The sequence below is a fragment of the Copadichromis virginalis genome, linkage group LG19, assembly GCF_057382275.1.
Source record: "Copadichromis virginalis isolate Kocher_CV1m ecotype Utaka linkage group LG19, C_Virginalis_male_GT1.1, whole genome shotgun sequence".
Taxonomy (NCBI): domain Eukaryota; kingdom Metazoa; phylum Chordata; class Actinopteri; order Cichliformes; family Cichlidae; genus Copadichromis; species Copadichromis virginalis.
In genome coordinates this window covers 34,589,662-34,605,736 of record NC_140636.1, presented here as the reverse complement: position 1 = coordinate 34,605,736, position 16,075 = coordinate 34,589,662, and the positions used below count along the sequence as shown (strand labels likewise).

Sequence of the window (16,075 nt, the reverse complement as noted above, 5' to 3'; positions counted from 1 at the left end):
ATGGTCCTTTTATCCAACAGGTCCATCCCAACAAGAGGCAGAACCAGCAGCCAATCAGCTGCAAGGATTCGGGATTCCTGTGGATCATGGATGCATTATACGCCCTCCCGAATGGATATCTGTGTTTTCCTGAGGACTGCGTGGATAAATGAAGACTAGATCCGAGGTAAAGAGGAACAAGCGATCTTTAAGTTTGCAATCTGTTGGAAGAAATACGAACAATGAGCGATGGAACACACACACACACACACACACACACACACACACACACACACACACACACACACACACACACACACACACACACAAAGCCAGTTCTCTCTGCCCAACCACTGGCTCATAGGAGTGGATAATTGATCTCCAGATGCTGTGGGAAACTCATCACACGCAAATCAAAGGCCCTCCCAAAAACGACAGCTGGACGACATGGACACAGTCTGCGCTGCACGGTCCTGCACAGCGTTAATCCCACAGCAGCAGCAGACTACACAGATTATAAACCACAGGGGGATTTTTCTTGGAGGATGTGGGAAATTAAACAGAATATGAGCAACGAACACACAAAATAATACAAAACTAACAAGAAACTCCCACAGCATGTTTTTTTGTTTTATAATAATAATAATAATAATAATAATAATAATAATAATAATAATAATAATAATAATAATAAATTATAACATAATAATTTCATTCATTTTATTGCAATAACACAACAAAAGAAAAAATGTTTCTTTGCGTTACGGTTTTAATGACCTTTATCTTTATTATTATTATTAAAGATGCGGACCAAAATGTTAAAAATAAAAAATCTTATAAGGATAATTTAACAGTTTTCTTTTAAAAAAAATACTTATGATACATTTATTTGGAAAGCACAGAGGACAGGGATTTGCCCGCTGTGTGCAGAGATGATGCAAATGTTTTTCATTTACTTTCTTTACTGAGGTAAACGTGCCAGTATTATGCAAAAAAGCAATCTGTGTGGTAAAATCAGCATCGTCACAGGTATATCATTCTAATTAAAACCTGTGGGAATGAGTCATGTGGGTGGTGAAAGCGTGGGTCTCCGTTATGGAAAGAAGAGTCTGGTGGAGCTCAGAGCCTCAGCTGATCAAGACTTTAAAATTTGACTATTAAGAAGGAGAAAAAAATATTTATTGCAATCAGTGGTTGGCCAGTTGAAACTAATTAGGCCCTATTTGGTGGAAATTCTATTAATGACGAAGTCAATGTTATTAGGATATGCTAATGGCACATCGGCCCGCTGGGATCGAGTCATTTATTAACAAGGAAGAGTGCGAGTCACAGGGACATGGCAACTACAGGGAACTTAGTTCCCTCCCTCTCACTCAATCATCACTCCTGTTGCAATCTATACGTTTTTTTCTTCTCTTCTCATGATTTTGTCGGTAGTAGGATGGTTCCTCCTTTGTGTTTACTTTTATTAGTCCATCTCCTCTGAAAACTGGTCCGTGCGGATTTACATGCAGAAGAGAGGATGACTAATAAGGCTCGAGATTAAGGGAAGATTTAGTTCAGTCATTCGTGTAGATTAGGTTGCCCATCAAAGACCTGCAGGATCTAACGCATGTAGATTAAAAAGAAAACAGCTGTTGGATTTGATTGTTTTTTTCAGTTTGTTTATTTACCCCCCCCCCTCCGAGAACGCACATACACACACACCCTACATCATTTCTTTTCTTCCCCCCGCTCTTCGTGCTTCCGTGCTGCGTGTCCTCAAACATTTGGAAATGAAAGCAGCTTTCAGAGAGGAGTGGCCTGCAGAAGGTGAGGCTCTGCTAAAACAGCTGTGAGATTTAAAATGTTAAAAATAAAAAGGCCAATGCAGCGTATTTACGGGAAGGTCACACACACACACACACACACACACACACACACACACACACTGGTGAATGGATAAGTCACATGGACTGCCTGTGGCTTTCTTTTGAGGTGTCCAATCTGACTGTTGTCAAACTGTTCAAAAAACAAAACAGAAACGTCTTATGCAAGAGGTGTGGGTGCTCAATCAGTTTGAATCCTCGGTGTTGAAACAAGGTGCAGGCAACTTGATGACAGCACACATGTAGCGCCGAGTCAGGGAGGGGGGGGGGGACTACTAAAGCTCAGCCAAAAGCCTCTGCTTTCCCAAAGCACTTCCAGGGCACTCCCCTCTCCTCCTCCCCCGGTATACTGAAAGAGTTTGCAAGCCCCGCAGCTTTCTCATGGCTCCTCCACAATGGCATGTTTGGTAGCTGCCCGTCGGCATTGCTTAATTAGGCGAGGAGTTGATTAATTTGCACTAATTGACAGCTAATTTAAGGACTCGGGGCACATCGGATTGACGTTTGTCGGGGCACAGAGGCTACGTGAGGTCAGGGCAACGCACTGCGGATGGATGGAGTGTTTCTCTTTTTTTTCTCCCTCCATATGGATGACCAGCTCTGCGGGGACTGACCCGTTTCTCGAAGAGACTGCTTGGCTGGACTGAGGCTATACGGGTGACAGGAAGCCACAGTGCGTACACCATATTGAGGATGTCAGCTCGTTTAACACGTCAGCGCTCAGCAGACTGATCAATGTTCGCCAGTCAGCATCAACAGGTGTCTACATTCAGCCAGTCCCACAGACGGCAGGGGCACTTCAAATGGGCACAGTTGTTGCACTGAATGCATAAATGCGGGAAATGCAGACACACTGACTTTAAAATAATGCACTTTTTTATAATGTGTATAAGTTCTGCAACAGCCTACGATTAGAATCACAACATCGTCAAATGCACTCTGTAGAGCATAAATAAAAGAATGCATAATCTAAGCTTCTGCACTTTAATATGAATAGAATTTGCATGATTTCAACCAATCCCCTCACAAACTATTAACTTGTCCTGTTTTGATATAACATTATTACACGTTTTTGTGTGGGGGCTTTCACAGATAATATGAAAGCAGTTTTTAATATTTATATCTAGAGGGACTTCACCTTTTAGCAAACTAGGAAGTGTAATGCGCTTTAAAGTTATTGAATGCATTAATAAACGAAGGCCTTCCGAAAAGAGAATAGAGACGATAAAACTGGAAACACTCAGTTTATTTTTTGTGGCTTTAAAATATCTACAAATTATCAGTAAATGTTTTAACTTCATAAAGCCACCGCGTCACAAGTCATTGGTGACACTTGGTGGGATCAGATCTAAAAAATTATTCTTCAGTTTGATCCCTGGTTTTATTTCTAATGTTTCTCAGCACCCGAATGACAAACTCCAGCTTAAGAAGCGTGCACAGGCCTTCAGCTTCTTGAGGCCATAAATAAAGACGGGCTGGGCTTCTTTTCTGTCCACGCTTTGCGTCAGCGGCTCGCCAGACTGCGCGTCCCAGGACACTTCAGTAAGAAACACGGACAAAGCCAAAGTGCTGCATGAATACATATTTTCGGAGGGGTGAGCCAGGGTCCGTGTAGGTCACGAGGGGTGAAGCCAGTGAGGCAATGGCGGCCTCTGTCCGTGTGAATCGGAAAGACGACTGGGGGCTTATTACCGGCCTGGGGAGAAGTGTAACTTGTTGGGAGTGAGCGGCCAGAGCCCCTGCGACATCTCCAGCCGAGAACAGTCCGAGGCATTGTCTTACCTAATTATGGCGGATGGACTTCTTTTTGTTTCCCATTCGGCATGCCTGTCTGATTCTCTTTTTGCCCGACCGCTAGCTCCGACAACGTTGAAGTGTGCTAATTAGAAAAGAAATGGTCCTAGTAATTATGTCAACTCTTATTAACGGCGATGACAATGAGCAATATTATTTTTACTCAATGTTTTGTGTAGGAGACCCTGCTTCCAATGCTCATTAAAAAGAAAACATGCCCCGATAGCCGAGAAAGTACTCCCACGTCGGAGCTCCTTACATGTCCACAGCAGAGAGGTGCTGCACTCTGTGGAGTGGCAGAGACATGAAGTTATTGCCCTAATTAAAAGAAGTTGAACAGTCTCTAAAAACTTTTGCATCACTACAGTTGGCTCCTTTGGCTGCAAACGTAATCAAGTCACAGGAGACTTAAATTCTTAAAAAAAAAAAAAAAAAGCAAAGATCTTTTCATTTTAATAGTTTATTAAATAATTTCACAAACTGAAAAAAAGTTTCATGTTCAAAAGTATGAATAATTAGGGAACATTTAATCAAGGTAGATCTACAAGTCAGAGAGAAATCCAGAGAAAAGCAACAACTTTCAAAAAAAAAGAAAAAGATTATTTAGAGAACAGCAGTTGTACAGAGGAGTCTGATGAGAAGACATCAGCAATGTTAGTGAGCATTTTGCTCTATTTAATCAGAATGCAGTCCTTGACTTGACTGTGAATGTCTGAACATGTTCATAGCGTACTGGTGAATGCAACGACTGCAATCACTGTGAAATCCAAACAAAAAGATAAATCACTTCTTGGGCTTCTCCAAGATGTTTAGGAACTTTCCTCTGGTCATTTCTCTGGCTGGAAAACAAGAAAACACATATTTTAGATAAACTACAGCACAGTGTCAGAGACCTTTCAACAGTCTTCTTAGTAAGTTGTTAAAATCAGAAACAAATCAGTCTTGTGCAACACTTGGTTACAGCTCTAACAACTTCAGAAAAGCTTGTTAGTAATGCACAGCATGTATTTAATATCTCCAGTGTCACATCGGGAGGCAATTTATACAAACATCTGTTCATCCAGGACATGAAAATCAACATAAAATTGAGACGTAACTACCAAAGAGTCTTGTGATTACAAAATTGTTGGCTCGCTGTAGTGAGGTACAGGTACTTAGACCTATGCATGTATAAAAGTATTAATGTGTATGTGATTTAAGAAGCAAAAATGATTACAGGTTATGAATAGTGACAGACACTAACAGAAACATAATACTCATTCAAGTATTAAGATGAATAATTGAGTGAGTGAAGGCTTCATTGTTAGGGTTGCGTAATGAACTTAGTAGTTGCCAGCCTAGAGGTCCCATTGATAAATGTACGGGGCTGTGACAGGTCATCCTCCCCAAGAAATATTACATTATTCAGACAAGATGCACACTGTCCTAAAAAACTATGAGTTGCTAGTTTAGTTAAAACTCTGGATACAACTGTTTTAAATCTGTTGGTTTTCTTCCCTTTTTTCTTATAATTTAACTCTGTGGAAGCTGATGCTTCAGATGAGAAGAAATTTAAACATAATACACAGTGAGTGCAGCAGCCTCACTTGCTATTAAAATGTTATGTTATTAAGGGGCGGCCAATCAGAAAGAAGGGGAGAATTGAGGAAAGAAGAGAAGAGCCCAGTAAGGAGGATTATTTTCAACTCTGAAAATAGAATAAAATGTGAAAATTAAAAAAAAAAGAGGTGGAAAAGAGCATAATAGATCCTTCTATATTGCATCTTGGCACCGAGTCTTGAAACATAATCGTCCCTGCTGAAGATCCTTTGTTAAAATGGCTTTCTCTGGGAGACCAATCATTGCTGAGGCTTTTCTATCAAAGACAAACCCGAGTGTGAATATAGAGACTACAGACAGTTTCCTGCAGCATCATCATAAACCCCACAGAGGCACCTTCTTGGTACAGTAATTACTCTACTCGAGATAAGAAGACGATCAGCCTCTCTGCTTCAACTACAGATTTTAAAAAGCACAAAGCTTAGATCGCCTTCTTTACTGTTACAAATGTTGTACATCAGACAAATAAATGATGACAGAGCAGCAGACAGCACTTATTTTAAATGGGCTTTAAGCACAAAGTCGCCCACCTTCATAACGCCTGTTTGGTGTCTGCGTGTGCTGGTGCAGAGGGGCCCCACCTCCTCTGCCCAATGTGGCTAATGAAAAAGCCAGGGCAGTTAGTAATTTAGATGAGTTGCCCAGGGTGGAATGATAATGGTGCATCTGGGCGTGGGGGCCATGTCACCTTGAGGTGTCCATCATTAGGTTGAAGATGATGCTAACTGGAATGGGATGGGTTCATTTTCCAATTTTCCATCTCTTCAAATCACCCTAAACGGAGTCATCAACGGACCTCTGGCCACGCATAGGATTCTTTAGATTGAAGTGAAGCCATCAAAATTAGGCAAGGGAAAGCAATTACACTGGGATGACCCTTAAACTGGCAGAAAGATGGTGTCACTATTATTTGAAGCAGCATCAGAAGGAACGGTAAAAGGGCAGCAGTTAATATTTGCATTTTTAACATGAAATGCTTCTCTCCTTCTTATTATCAATTTCTCCAACCCGTGACGAGCTCAACCTGTAAAACAGATCAAAGATAGCAGTGCCTCTCCTGAGATTACGCGCCCTGCTGAATGTCTCATTAATTACGGTTCACTTCAGCCTCCCCTTTCTCAGATAGAAACTCAAATATCTAATATCATAACATTAAAGACATTAAATTAAAGTTATGAAATAGTAATGTGGGATTTATTTTCATAAAACGAGAAGTGCTGGCAGCGTGCGGGGCTCTGTGTGTTAGTGATAAAGTTTTTAAAAAATGCAAAGCGAGAACAAACTGTAACTAAATATACTGTCACTGTTTGCAGACAGACCACAGGCTCTGTCCAGCTGAAACTGAAAGTACCTTAACCTAAAAGATAACAAAAGCCAGTATGATGTTTGAAAAAAGTTAACAAAATCTGAGAATATCCACAAAAACTGTCTGTATTTTTTCTCTTTTTATTTCTATGTCGTTTTTTCTCTTATTTTTGGTTCCAAACAGCTTAACACTCCTCATATGTTTTAACAATGCAGTAGCCCAAGCAGTTTCATAAAAATCCTCTATTAAAACAAGTTCTAAAAGTATTTTTAAGACTTTAGTTGAAGCTTTTTGCATCTGCAGTATAAAACAAGAGAGCTACTACTACTATTGCTATTATTTTAAAGGATTTGGCTCTTTTGCATCAGCAATGTTACTCTGCAATTCCACTGAAAATTTACAGCACTGTTACAGCTGCAGCCTCCAGCATGCTTCTGTAATATACTCATGTACAGAATTTTTATAAATGCTCAGAGATATGACAGCTACAATGTACAGAAAAAAACAGCAACGTAGTAGAGTCTATGGCCTTAAATGTGGTGCAGCATTCTGCTGTTCATGCAACAGGGATAATAAAATTATGCCTATTTGTGGAGTGATGATATATTCAAGTAAAGTACAAAATCTCTCAGTCACACAGTTCAATTCAATTTTATTTTTTAGCGCCAACATACAACAAGAGTGACCTGAACGTAATGACATTACAATATTAGAGAGTAAACTCCAACAATCAGATATAAGCGAGCACTTGGTGACAGTGAGAAGGAAGAACTCCCTTTTAACAGGAAGAGACCTCCATCAGAACAAGGTTCAGGACAGAGCAGCCAGATGCCATGACTGGTTGGGGGTTGAGGGGAAAGACAAGACAAAAACTATTGCAAGGGAAGATATATGTTAACAGCTGTCTGCAGTGGTTATCTAGTTAGTGCACAATAATCACACTTTTTATTGCAGGACTGAGTAGACTAGACATAAATAAAATTTTGAAGACAGCCTTTGTCTTCTCCCATTCAGACTGCATTTGCACGTCAATGGCTGTGTCCCAATTCAGGGTCTGCAGCCTTAAAGGCCGCATTTTAAGGCCGATTATGTCACAGCGACGCGACGAAGGCTGTCCCAATTCAAGGGCTGCTCGAAATGCGGCCCTCAAATGCGTCCTTCATTTCCCTGAATTTTAAGGACGTGGCGGTGTAGACTTCGTGACCCAACGTATCCCAGAATGCATAGCGCGGCGCTGGGTGTGGATAATTTTGCCGGAAAAAAACGGCGGATGAGGGGCGGCCAAAGAGTAAACTTTAAACTTTAAGTAAGTACTGAATATTATGTCACTTATTTATGTGCAAATGTTTAATAACGAAGAACATTAAAACATTCCTGTTGGCCACATGTCTGCAAAGTCATGTGACGTTAGTGACGTTTGTACTAACTTGGTTTTACAGCCTTTACTTTAAAATATACGCCGTTCAATAGCTGAGCTTCATCTCACAGAGAATGATCAAAGCTCATGTAGGAACAAACAAATGAACAAAAGATTTTGTCCTTCATTTCTGTCAAACACAGCTGTATGACACGTTTCCAGCTGTTAGTATCATGGTTGCTAGGCAACCTGGGCAGCGCAACGGAGGCTAGAGCGTCCCATTTCACAAGCCTCGCACTTCCGGCCTTAGCGGTCTTTAAGTACGCGGCCCTTGTGGGCCGTTAAGGCTGCAGACCCTGAATTGGGATACAGCCAGTGTTTTCTACTTCGTATCCATGTTCTCTTTTCCCTGTAACTCATTTTGGATTTGAGCCCAGCATCCATGTTTACAAAGTATAGACGGACCAAAGTGGTACCCTCACAACCCAAAAATCACACATAGATTGCCATATACTGTAAACACACTCAGATGAAATTATGTATCTCAGATAAAATGTAACAATAAGTGGTTGATCTTAATTACAATGTTTATTTTGCTGGATCTGTCTTTTCGAGATTTTCTATGACTGATCAAAAGAGACTCCAATAGCTGTTCATTTTTGGAAAATAAACAAAAGAGCATTACTACAGAAAACCTGACTCACTCAAAAGCTTGCTGACCAACGCACACAAACACATACACACAGGCTTTGTCATACACCCGAAGAGATCAGATCAATACTGATTAGGGAGACTTAGAGATTTGTTTAGTTGATTAGAAAGGTCAATCACTAATTTTGCACTAAGTTAATCAGCATCTTGTTACGACTACCATCCATACTAAATGGCACCTCATGGATTCTGCAGGCCATCGCCTTGTCCTGTTGATTTGTTACCATCTAATTATCATTTAGCCCTAATGGCCACAGATTCCATCATCATATGTTATGGTAGGTTATCAAACACAGCCACAACATACAATATATGTCAATTTTACCTAAATTAAACATTCCCCTTGGCTTGATTTGCAAATTTTAAAAAAATAATAAGAAATTGTACCTTATCAGCCCCATACCCTCTGGATGTGGATTTTGGCTCTGATTTGGTCCACTGAAACAATGGAGATTAACCTATATCTGCAAGCGGCTAAGTATGCCAGGAAATATGCCCTCTGAAGTATCAGAGCCTGCACTGTTGCAACCCAAATGTTGCTGCAATTTTCTGCTCCACACTGGTAAATCATCCTCACTTGCCAAATCCCATGTGGACGAAAGGAAAATGCAGAGGAAACGCAGTGGTGTAACATCTCACTTTCCTCTCATTTACAACAAGTGATCTGCGTGCCATTGTAACAGCCCCCCTCCTACCAATCCCCTGTGTATAAAATGAGAGTAATCATCACTTTGCCCAACCCAAATCCCCCCCCCCCCACCACCACCCAAATGACATGCTCCCAGTGAGCTCCCGGATGCCTGTTAGAAGCCAGGACCGATGACCACCTGGGTTAACTGAAGTCGCAGACCCCAAGTCTGACGGACCCGATTCACTTTCATTAAGCGTTAAGAGGACTTATCTGACCCTCAATGACCATCGCCGAGAGGTGCTCAGCTATTACGGGGTGTAAGCTTTATTTAATGGATTTAACATCCACTTTCACTGCCCTTGTCCCCAGGGATGAGGGAGACACAGAGGAAATGACACACACAAACACTCAAGCATGGAAGGACTTGGAGGCACACATATTCATCCAACGCACCCGCTGAACACCCCCGCCTTGCTACACATACACCTGACGCTCATGTTTGTGTTCAAAATTCAATTACCCACTTATTGATACTTCACAGGGATATTTAAGATGCAGACACGAGCTGTGATTTCCCAGGGGAGCCACTGGTTCCTCTTTATGTCCCAACCGAGAGAGGCCCACCCCTCCTCCTCCTCCACCTCCAATGCATTTTCGCCCGGCTGACTCACACACACACACACACACACACACACACACACACACACACACACACACACACACACACACACACACACACACACACACCAAAACAAACACATCTGCACCTCCCAACCCCTGCCCCAGCCTATGCCTGTTCAAGAGGTGTCCTTATTAATAGGCAATCAGTCAAAAATCATTCATTAAAAAGCCTAAAAGGTTTTACACCCGCACTATGATTAGCTGGGAAAGAAAATCCAATGAATTCCTAATGCCTTTATGGAAATGAGGTGTCATTTCCGATCTGCTCAGGGAGGCAGCAGCAGGCAGGCAGCACTGAGGAGCAGTGAGTATGTGTGTTTGTGTGTTAGCTCTGCCTCTCTCACACAGCCCCAACACTGATTCTTGTATAAGATATGACGAAGCTTTGTCAGATACAGCTGCAACATGCTTACCATGGAAGGAGATGCTCATGTCAGCCTTTTGCAATATGTCTGTTGAACTACTTAAGAGTTTTCAAGATGATGAATGATGACGTGTATAATTATTAGTGCTAGTTATGAAATAAAACCCATCCATATTTTAGCAATGCCTGTGCGGGAGCCAATTTCAGAAAGCTAATAACAGAAAGCCTACAGGTACTAAGTGCTTAAGATGATTAAGAAGGTAAGAATTGAACCATCCTAGATGCTTATTTTACTTTCAGCACACATGAGGTGCCACTGTGAATGAGATGCACCACAACGCTGCCATTCATTCTAACTATGAGACCAAAGAAAAGCAGGGGACAGGTAAAAAGGCTAGCACAGGGAACTAGCAGAGGTTAGGAGGAGGAGGAAGAGTGGTAGCGGTGGTGGGGAGGTATCCTCTGTTCCTCATTCAGCTGTTGTCAGCTGAGGTACTTCATAACCACCCGCCCTGCGGTCAGCCCGCCCTGATGGATTGATGGAGGCACATTAGCACTGGTGGGGCCCAGTGAATGCAATCATATTCAGCAGCGGCATGCTTCTAATAGGCCGGAGATTGATCCTAAGGGTGTGGAGGAGGTGGTGGTGGATGAAGCCCCATTAGGAGCTGTCAAAGCAGGGTGACCTTCAGTCTCACCTTCACACAAGAAGATGCAACAGAGTTGGCCGGGGTATGTGCTGGGTGGCATCATGGCAGGAGAGAGGTAACGCAGGGTGCAACAGAAGCCACGACATATGATTGCACACCCAGAAGGCAACGAGTCGTGTCGTTTTTCTTTTTTTGGAATCGAATTATAAGTGATATTTTTCCTTACAATTTTTATAACAATGTGGAGATGACAAAATTATTTTGATTAGTTCTAGCGCCTGGCAAAATTTTGAGGGAGGAAAATATGTTTAGGGTTAACTTTAAAACTTTAAAAGGGTGCATGTTCTGAATATATTATAGTAACCACTGCTGAGAAACATCTGATGTCACTGTTATAAGTTCATGAAAACACTCAACAACCACAACAACAACAAATTTTCTGTTGTTCTGTGTAATATGAATCTTCAATAACAACAACTAATGACACATTCTAGGGAAGACATGTTAAATGGCAGTCAGTTGAGGCCACAAGTGTGAGAGTGCAAAATCCCACCAGCTCCAGCAGCCGTGTTACCAGTCGTGTCAGTAGCTGAGGCCCTTCAGTGCATCCCAAAGGAACACTCAGCTTTCAATTACCTCCAATAACAGCACTTATCAGAGTCCTCAGCTTTCCCTAGAGACCACAGGCTTGATGCCCACGCTCAGTGGCCCACGACAGGGGTATTCATCATGGGGCGGAGTAACAGATGGGGCCTGAGGAATAGGCACGCGCCAAACCCTCTGGGACTAACTGGGCCAGCATCACACAGCCCTTTTTTAGGGTTGCTTGTGGGAGGAGGCTGTGTCCTTATCCCCCTCATATCCATGTTACATACATATGTACAAATATTAGAAAAAGCAAAAACCTACACTAATTCTGCTTAAGCGCATTCTAGGAAAAGGGACATTTCTGGTTCAAATCTCCTTTCTCACTGCAGTATGGTGGGCGGGTTTTCACTACTTGATTGTGCTCTGCCATTAACCAGCTCCAACTTTAATGGTCCACATGTTGAAGGGGGGAGGGCAGTAAATCCTGTCCTCTGCCCTCGCTCTGCCATGCCTCTGCGGAGTATGTTTACGGGTACTGAAGAGTGCACAAACATGATGAAAAAGTAGCTGAGATTTACAAGGACTCCCCTGACAGCCCGGAAAAGGAGAAAATTAAACCAGAGAGCATTAAACAGGCACCGATTACAGGGCTGCTCTGACACCAATAATAACCGTCATTGCGTCCCGTCATCCCGGGGTACATGACATGATTGCAAAGCCTGCAGTCCTGCACCTATGACAGCTAACATCTTTATACCAGCCAGATTACATGCTTCTCCTGGTTTAGGCAAAGGCTGGGAGATCAGACATTTTTCAACTAAATAGATTTTAAAGTTATGGCTTATGCAACTAAAGCACAGGCACCCTGTTAATATTTATGTACCGACAGACATTTGTAGATGAGAGCATTGTAGCAAATCTTTGCCATTAAAATCACTCAACCATCTAAAAATCTCACATTGTTAGACAGTTGAACATGTGCTGCTTTCAAATTTTTATCAAAGCCTATCCATATTATTTTTTGCATTATTTGGCTCAGATTGTCTTTATTGACTCTTACAAAGTACTGCACTTCTAGTGTAATTGAGCCAAAATCTGACCATTTTGCCCTTAGGTGGTAATTTAATTGAGTTAGCAAACTTTCCATGTATATTTGTAAACATAAAAAAATGCTAAGGTTGTATTGCCATGACAGGGGTATATCACAGTTTTTCACCACTTGCATGCTTCTAAACTGGAAAAATTAAAACCGATTTTTCTCTTCGGGAAATATGAGCACTTAGCTACATCTCTCTAATCCACACTCCACAAGGATTATGACAATGGTGGCACTGGGGGAATGGATTAAAAATAGATTTTGCATCCATCAAATGCTTAGGCATTTGTCTCCTCTGGGCATACTTTTCTTTCTTACCATTCAAGTTTACCAATATTACCCTAAATACGGTATTTAAGGCGTTGAGGTCAACATGCTTGCTGTTAGACACAAGCTTTGGGAGTTGAAGTTACATTTTCATTTTTTTTTCTGTCTTTGGACAAAAGCATACAGGCCCACGTGAACTTAAATCTATTAGGATTTCTCAGTGTTATGATTCTTAAAGATGCTGGGAAGTTACTTCTTCCAGACAGAGAAGCAAAACCCAAGAGAGGCCTATGAGCACCATCTAGTGGTAACATGTGACCACATCCTTTTCGCACTCTCAGTGATTTTAAAGGTATAAAGGCTGGATTATCTGTACACTGGCATGTGTGTGCTGTTTGTGTACTTACACTCCTCTAAGCCCAGTTGGTATGCTAGATTCTGAAGTCCTTTGACCTTCTCCATCAGGTTGGCTGTGGTCAGGCTACCCAGCTCTACAGAAGGATAACAAGACCCATAATAAAAGCGCTAACCTAACTTCAGCAAAATGTTAACCATTTTGACAGGATTATATATTAAGTCTGCTTCTGTCCACCAGTCTTTCTGTTTAACACCAACTGTAACAAGTAAATTGAAAAATCTGTCTGGAAAAAACCCCATAATTTTAGCTATTTGGACCAACCTTTCAACATTTCAATATCCTCACTCTCCAGATCTGACATCCATTTTGGAGGTGAATTGCAGATGGGCTGTGATAAAGAGTTACAGATCACACATCATGAAGTGTGACAAGCCTATTTATGTTTCTAATGTGTAACTCAAACTCAGCCATATTAAATCTAACTCACAGTTTTACAAGATGCAGCAAATTCTGCGACTCCAGGCACTGTATGAGAGATCAGAGAATAATAAAGTTTATGCATAATAAAAGCTACGGTAACCAGTCACATAGGAGCAGGAGATAAACTTACACTGCTCTGGCCACAAGTCTGGTGACGCTCTATCCAACTTCTCAAAACTCAGCAATGACGACTCAAAATCATCACCTATCAAGACAAAGAAAACAAATTAGAGCCAGTAGATTTATGTTCCTACTGTAACCACGAGGGACGAACTGTGGGCAACGAATACAAGAATGACATTGTGGATGCAAGTGGCAAAATGATGCTTCAGCGTTTTCTTAGAGCTAATATTCCTCTGCATCAGAAGGAGCCACCTCAGGCATCTGACGAGCTAGGCACTAAATAGATGGATGGATTTTTACAGAGTAAAAACATCTTTATAAAAAAAAAAAAATCTTTCACCCAGTGACAGTTGTGATAGGGTCCATTCTCCCTGCAACACTGAATAATCCTGAATAAGTGGTTTTTAGATACTTGTTAAACTGTAGCCAGCAGGGTTTAAGTGTCTCTGTTATGAGGAGGGAATTTTGTCAGCATGATTCGGGTTCACTTGTTCAGAAAAACATGGGTCTCCTAAAATCAATACATAGCTGTGTTTAATAATCACCTTTATCATATAATTAAAAACAATTCTATTTTGATTATAGAATAACAATGGTCCCATCTATATCAGATTCTATGGTACTCACAGTCACTAAACCTTATTTTGGACTGATAAGTCACAAGGCGCTCCATTAAAAAATAACAGATAAGGATCTATGTTTAGCAAGAATGGTGTTTCAGTGAAATTACAGGGATGTAATAGCCTTAAGAATTAACATAGAATTAAGTTGTCTATGTATACTTACAGCATGTCACAATTATATAAAAAGTGGAAAATGCTGGGCTGTTTACCAGCTTTCCAACAATGTATTTCACAAACTTTCACAAACACTGATTGACTGTGCACCATTATCTGCTCAGCAGTAACATGACCTGCACACAGTAGTGACAATACAGGCAGAAAATTGGGTCAGAGCCAATCTGTTGGGCAAATTGTGTGATAACACCTTATTTTAACAGCCTTGGGCATCTTCTTCCATGTTTAATGTCATGTACAGTACAGTGCAAAAGTCTTGAGCCACCCATCATTTCTTTGCATTTTCCTTCCACTGAGCCAGACTTTGACCAGTGTTGGCTAGTAGTTTTTCTTTGGCCATTTGTTACTTTTCCCCTTATTTTCCACCTTATGATTAATAGCTGACCATTTTCAGAGGATTGTTTGTCAAACCACTTAACACTGATTTATGAATTCATTCAAGCATACAAAAGCACTAAACTCAAGAGGTATTAGGCACTTTGTTACTAGCAGCCAATTGCAAAACATAATTTTCTCTAATTTCTTCAGTTGAATCTACAAAGAAATGACAAATATAACACGGACTGAAAATATAAAATAGCATTTCGCACATCAAGGAACCCAAAGAGCTATTACCCCCAAACCTGGCATATTTACAGAATGCAATGTGCATCTGAGGAAAATGTCAAAGTATGTCAAATTACACAAAGACTAGATTGGATGGATTGCAATGTTAAATTTTGGGTCAAATTACTCTCAATTTGTATGGATGAAATCACGAGAGAGGTACAACAGTGAGTGTCTACAGTCATCTGTAAAACACACGGTGCTTTACTGTTAAACATACAAGATGATCAATTTCAAGTACACAGCTTCCAGTAATAAGAATAACGAGATGTACAACACAGAAAAAAAACGTTGGGAAAAAAAAGAAGAAAGCAATACAACCAAAACAAAAACACTATACTTGTTATGAAACTGGTCTAAGGAGGGATGATTTAACCTGTTAGTAGTACAGCAGTAACTAACAGCTAATATTTTAGCTAGCAGGATGCACAGCTTCAGCTCTGCGAGTCAGACTACACGAAAGAATTCAAGCTTGCTACCCGCTCTTCTTCCCCATTTACTGGACCGAACACCGGGGCTAGTGAGGGCTTTAGCCAACGGAAAAACATGTCCAAACAGCAAAAATACGGCACTAACATGCGTATTCTGTCGTCTGTGGGTCTTCAAATAAAACAGGATTATAGTTCTTAACGGTTTAATGTGCTTAAAGATCTCAATTTTACATTTTATACACAGCGTCGCAGGGTAAAGAATTAGAATTTACCTCCATTTGGAGACGCCATCTTCACAATAATCACGTGATAAACGACAGCCAATGGCAGCGGCAGCAGCAGCTCTGACAGTTGACGAGTGTATGTGGTGTACTTCAGAAACACGCCAC

The 16,075-nt window shown here is 41.1% G+C and overlaps 1 protein-coding gene across 1 annotated transcript; it reads right to left on the bottom strand.

Moving 5' to 3' along the window:
• Positions 1-4,083: 4,083 nt before the first annotated feature.
• lin52 (lin-52 DREAM MuvB core complex component) lies at positions 4,084-16,039 on the bottom strand. Its single transcript, XM_085441608.1, has 6 exons — positions 15,959-16,039; positions 13,860-13,934; positions 13,737-13,774; positions 13,571-13,637; positions 13,299-13,382; positions 4,084-4,480 (listed from the first exon to the last, which is right to left on the bottom strand). The coding sequence occupies exons 1-6, from the start codon at positions 15,975-15,977 to the stop codon at positions 4,425-4,427; spliced, it is 339 nt and encodes a 112-aa protein (XP_085297734.1). The 5' UTR covers positions 15,978-16,039; the 3' UTR covers positions 4,084-4,424.
• Between the last annotated feature and the right edge of the window lie 36 nt (positions 16,040-16,075).

What these genes read in the sequence shown, in the direction of transcription:
- lin52 (XM_085441608.1), bottom strand. An exon ending in GGATATTGAAATGTTGAAAG is followed by an intron (nt 13,383 to 13,570) that starts GTTGGTCCAAAT and finishes ATCCTTCTGTAG; the next exon opens with AGCTGGGTAGCCTGACCACA. An exon ending in CCAACTGGGCTTAGAGGAGT is followed by an intron (nt 4,481 to 13,298) that starts GTAAGTACACAA and finishes CTTGTTTTCCAG; the next exon opens with CCAGAGAAATGACCAGAGGA.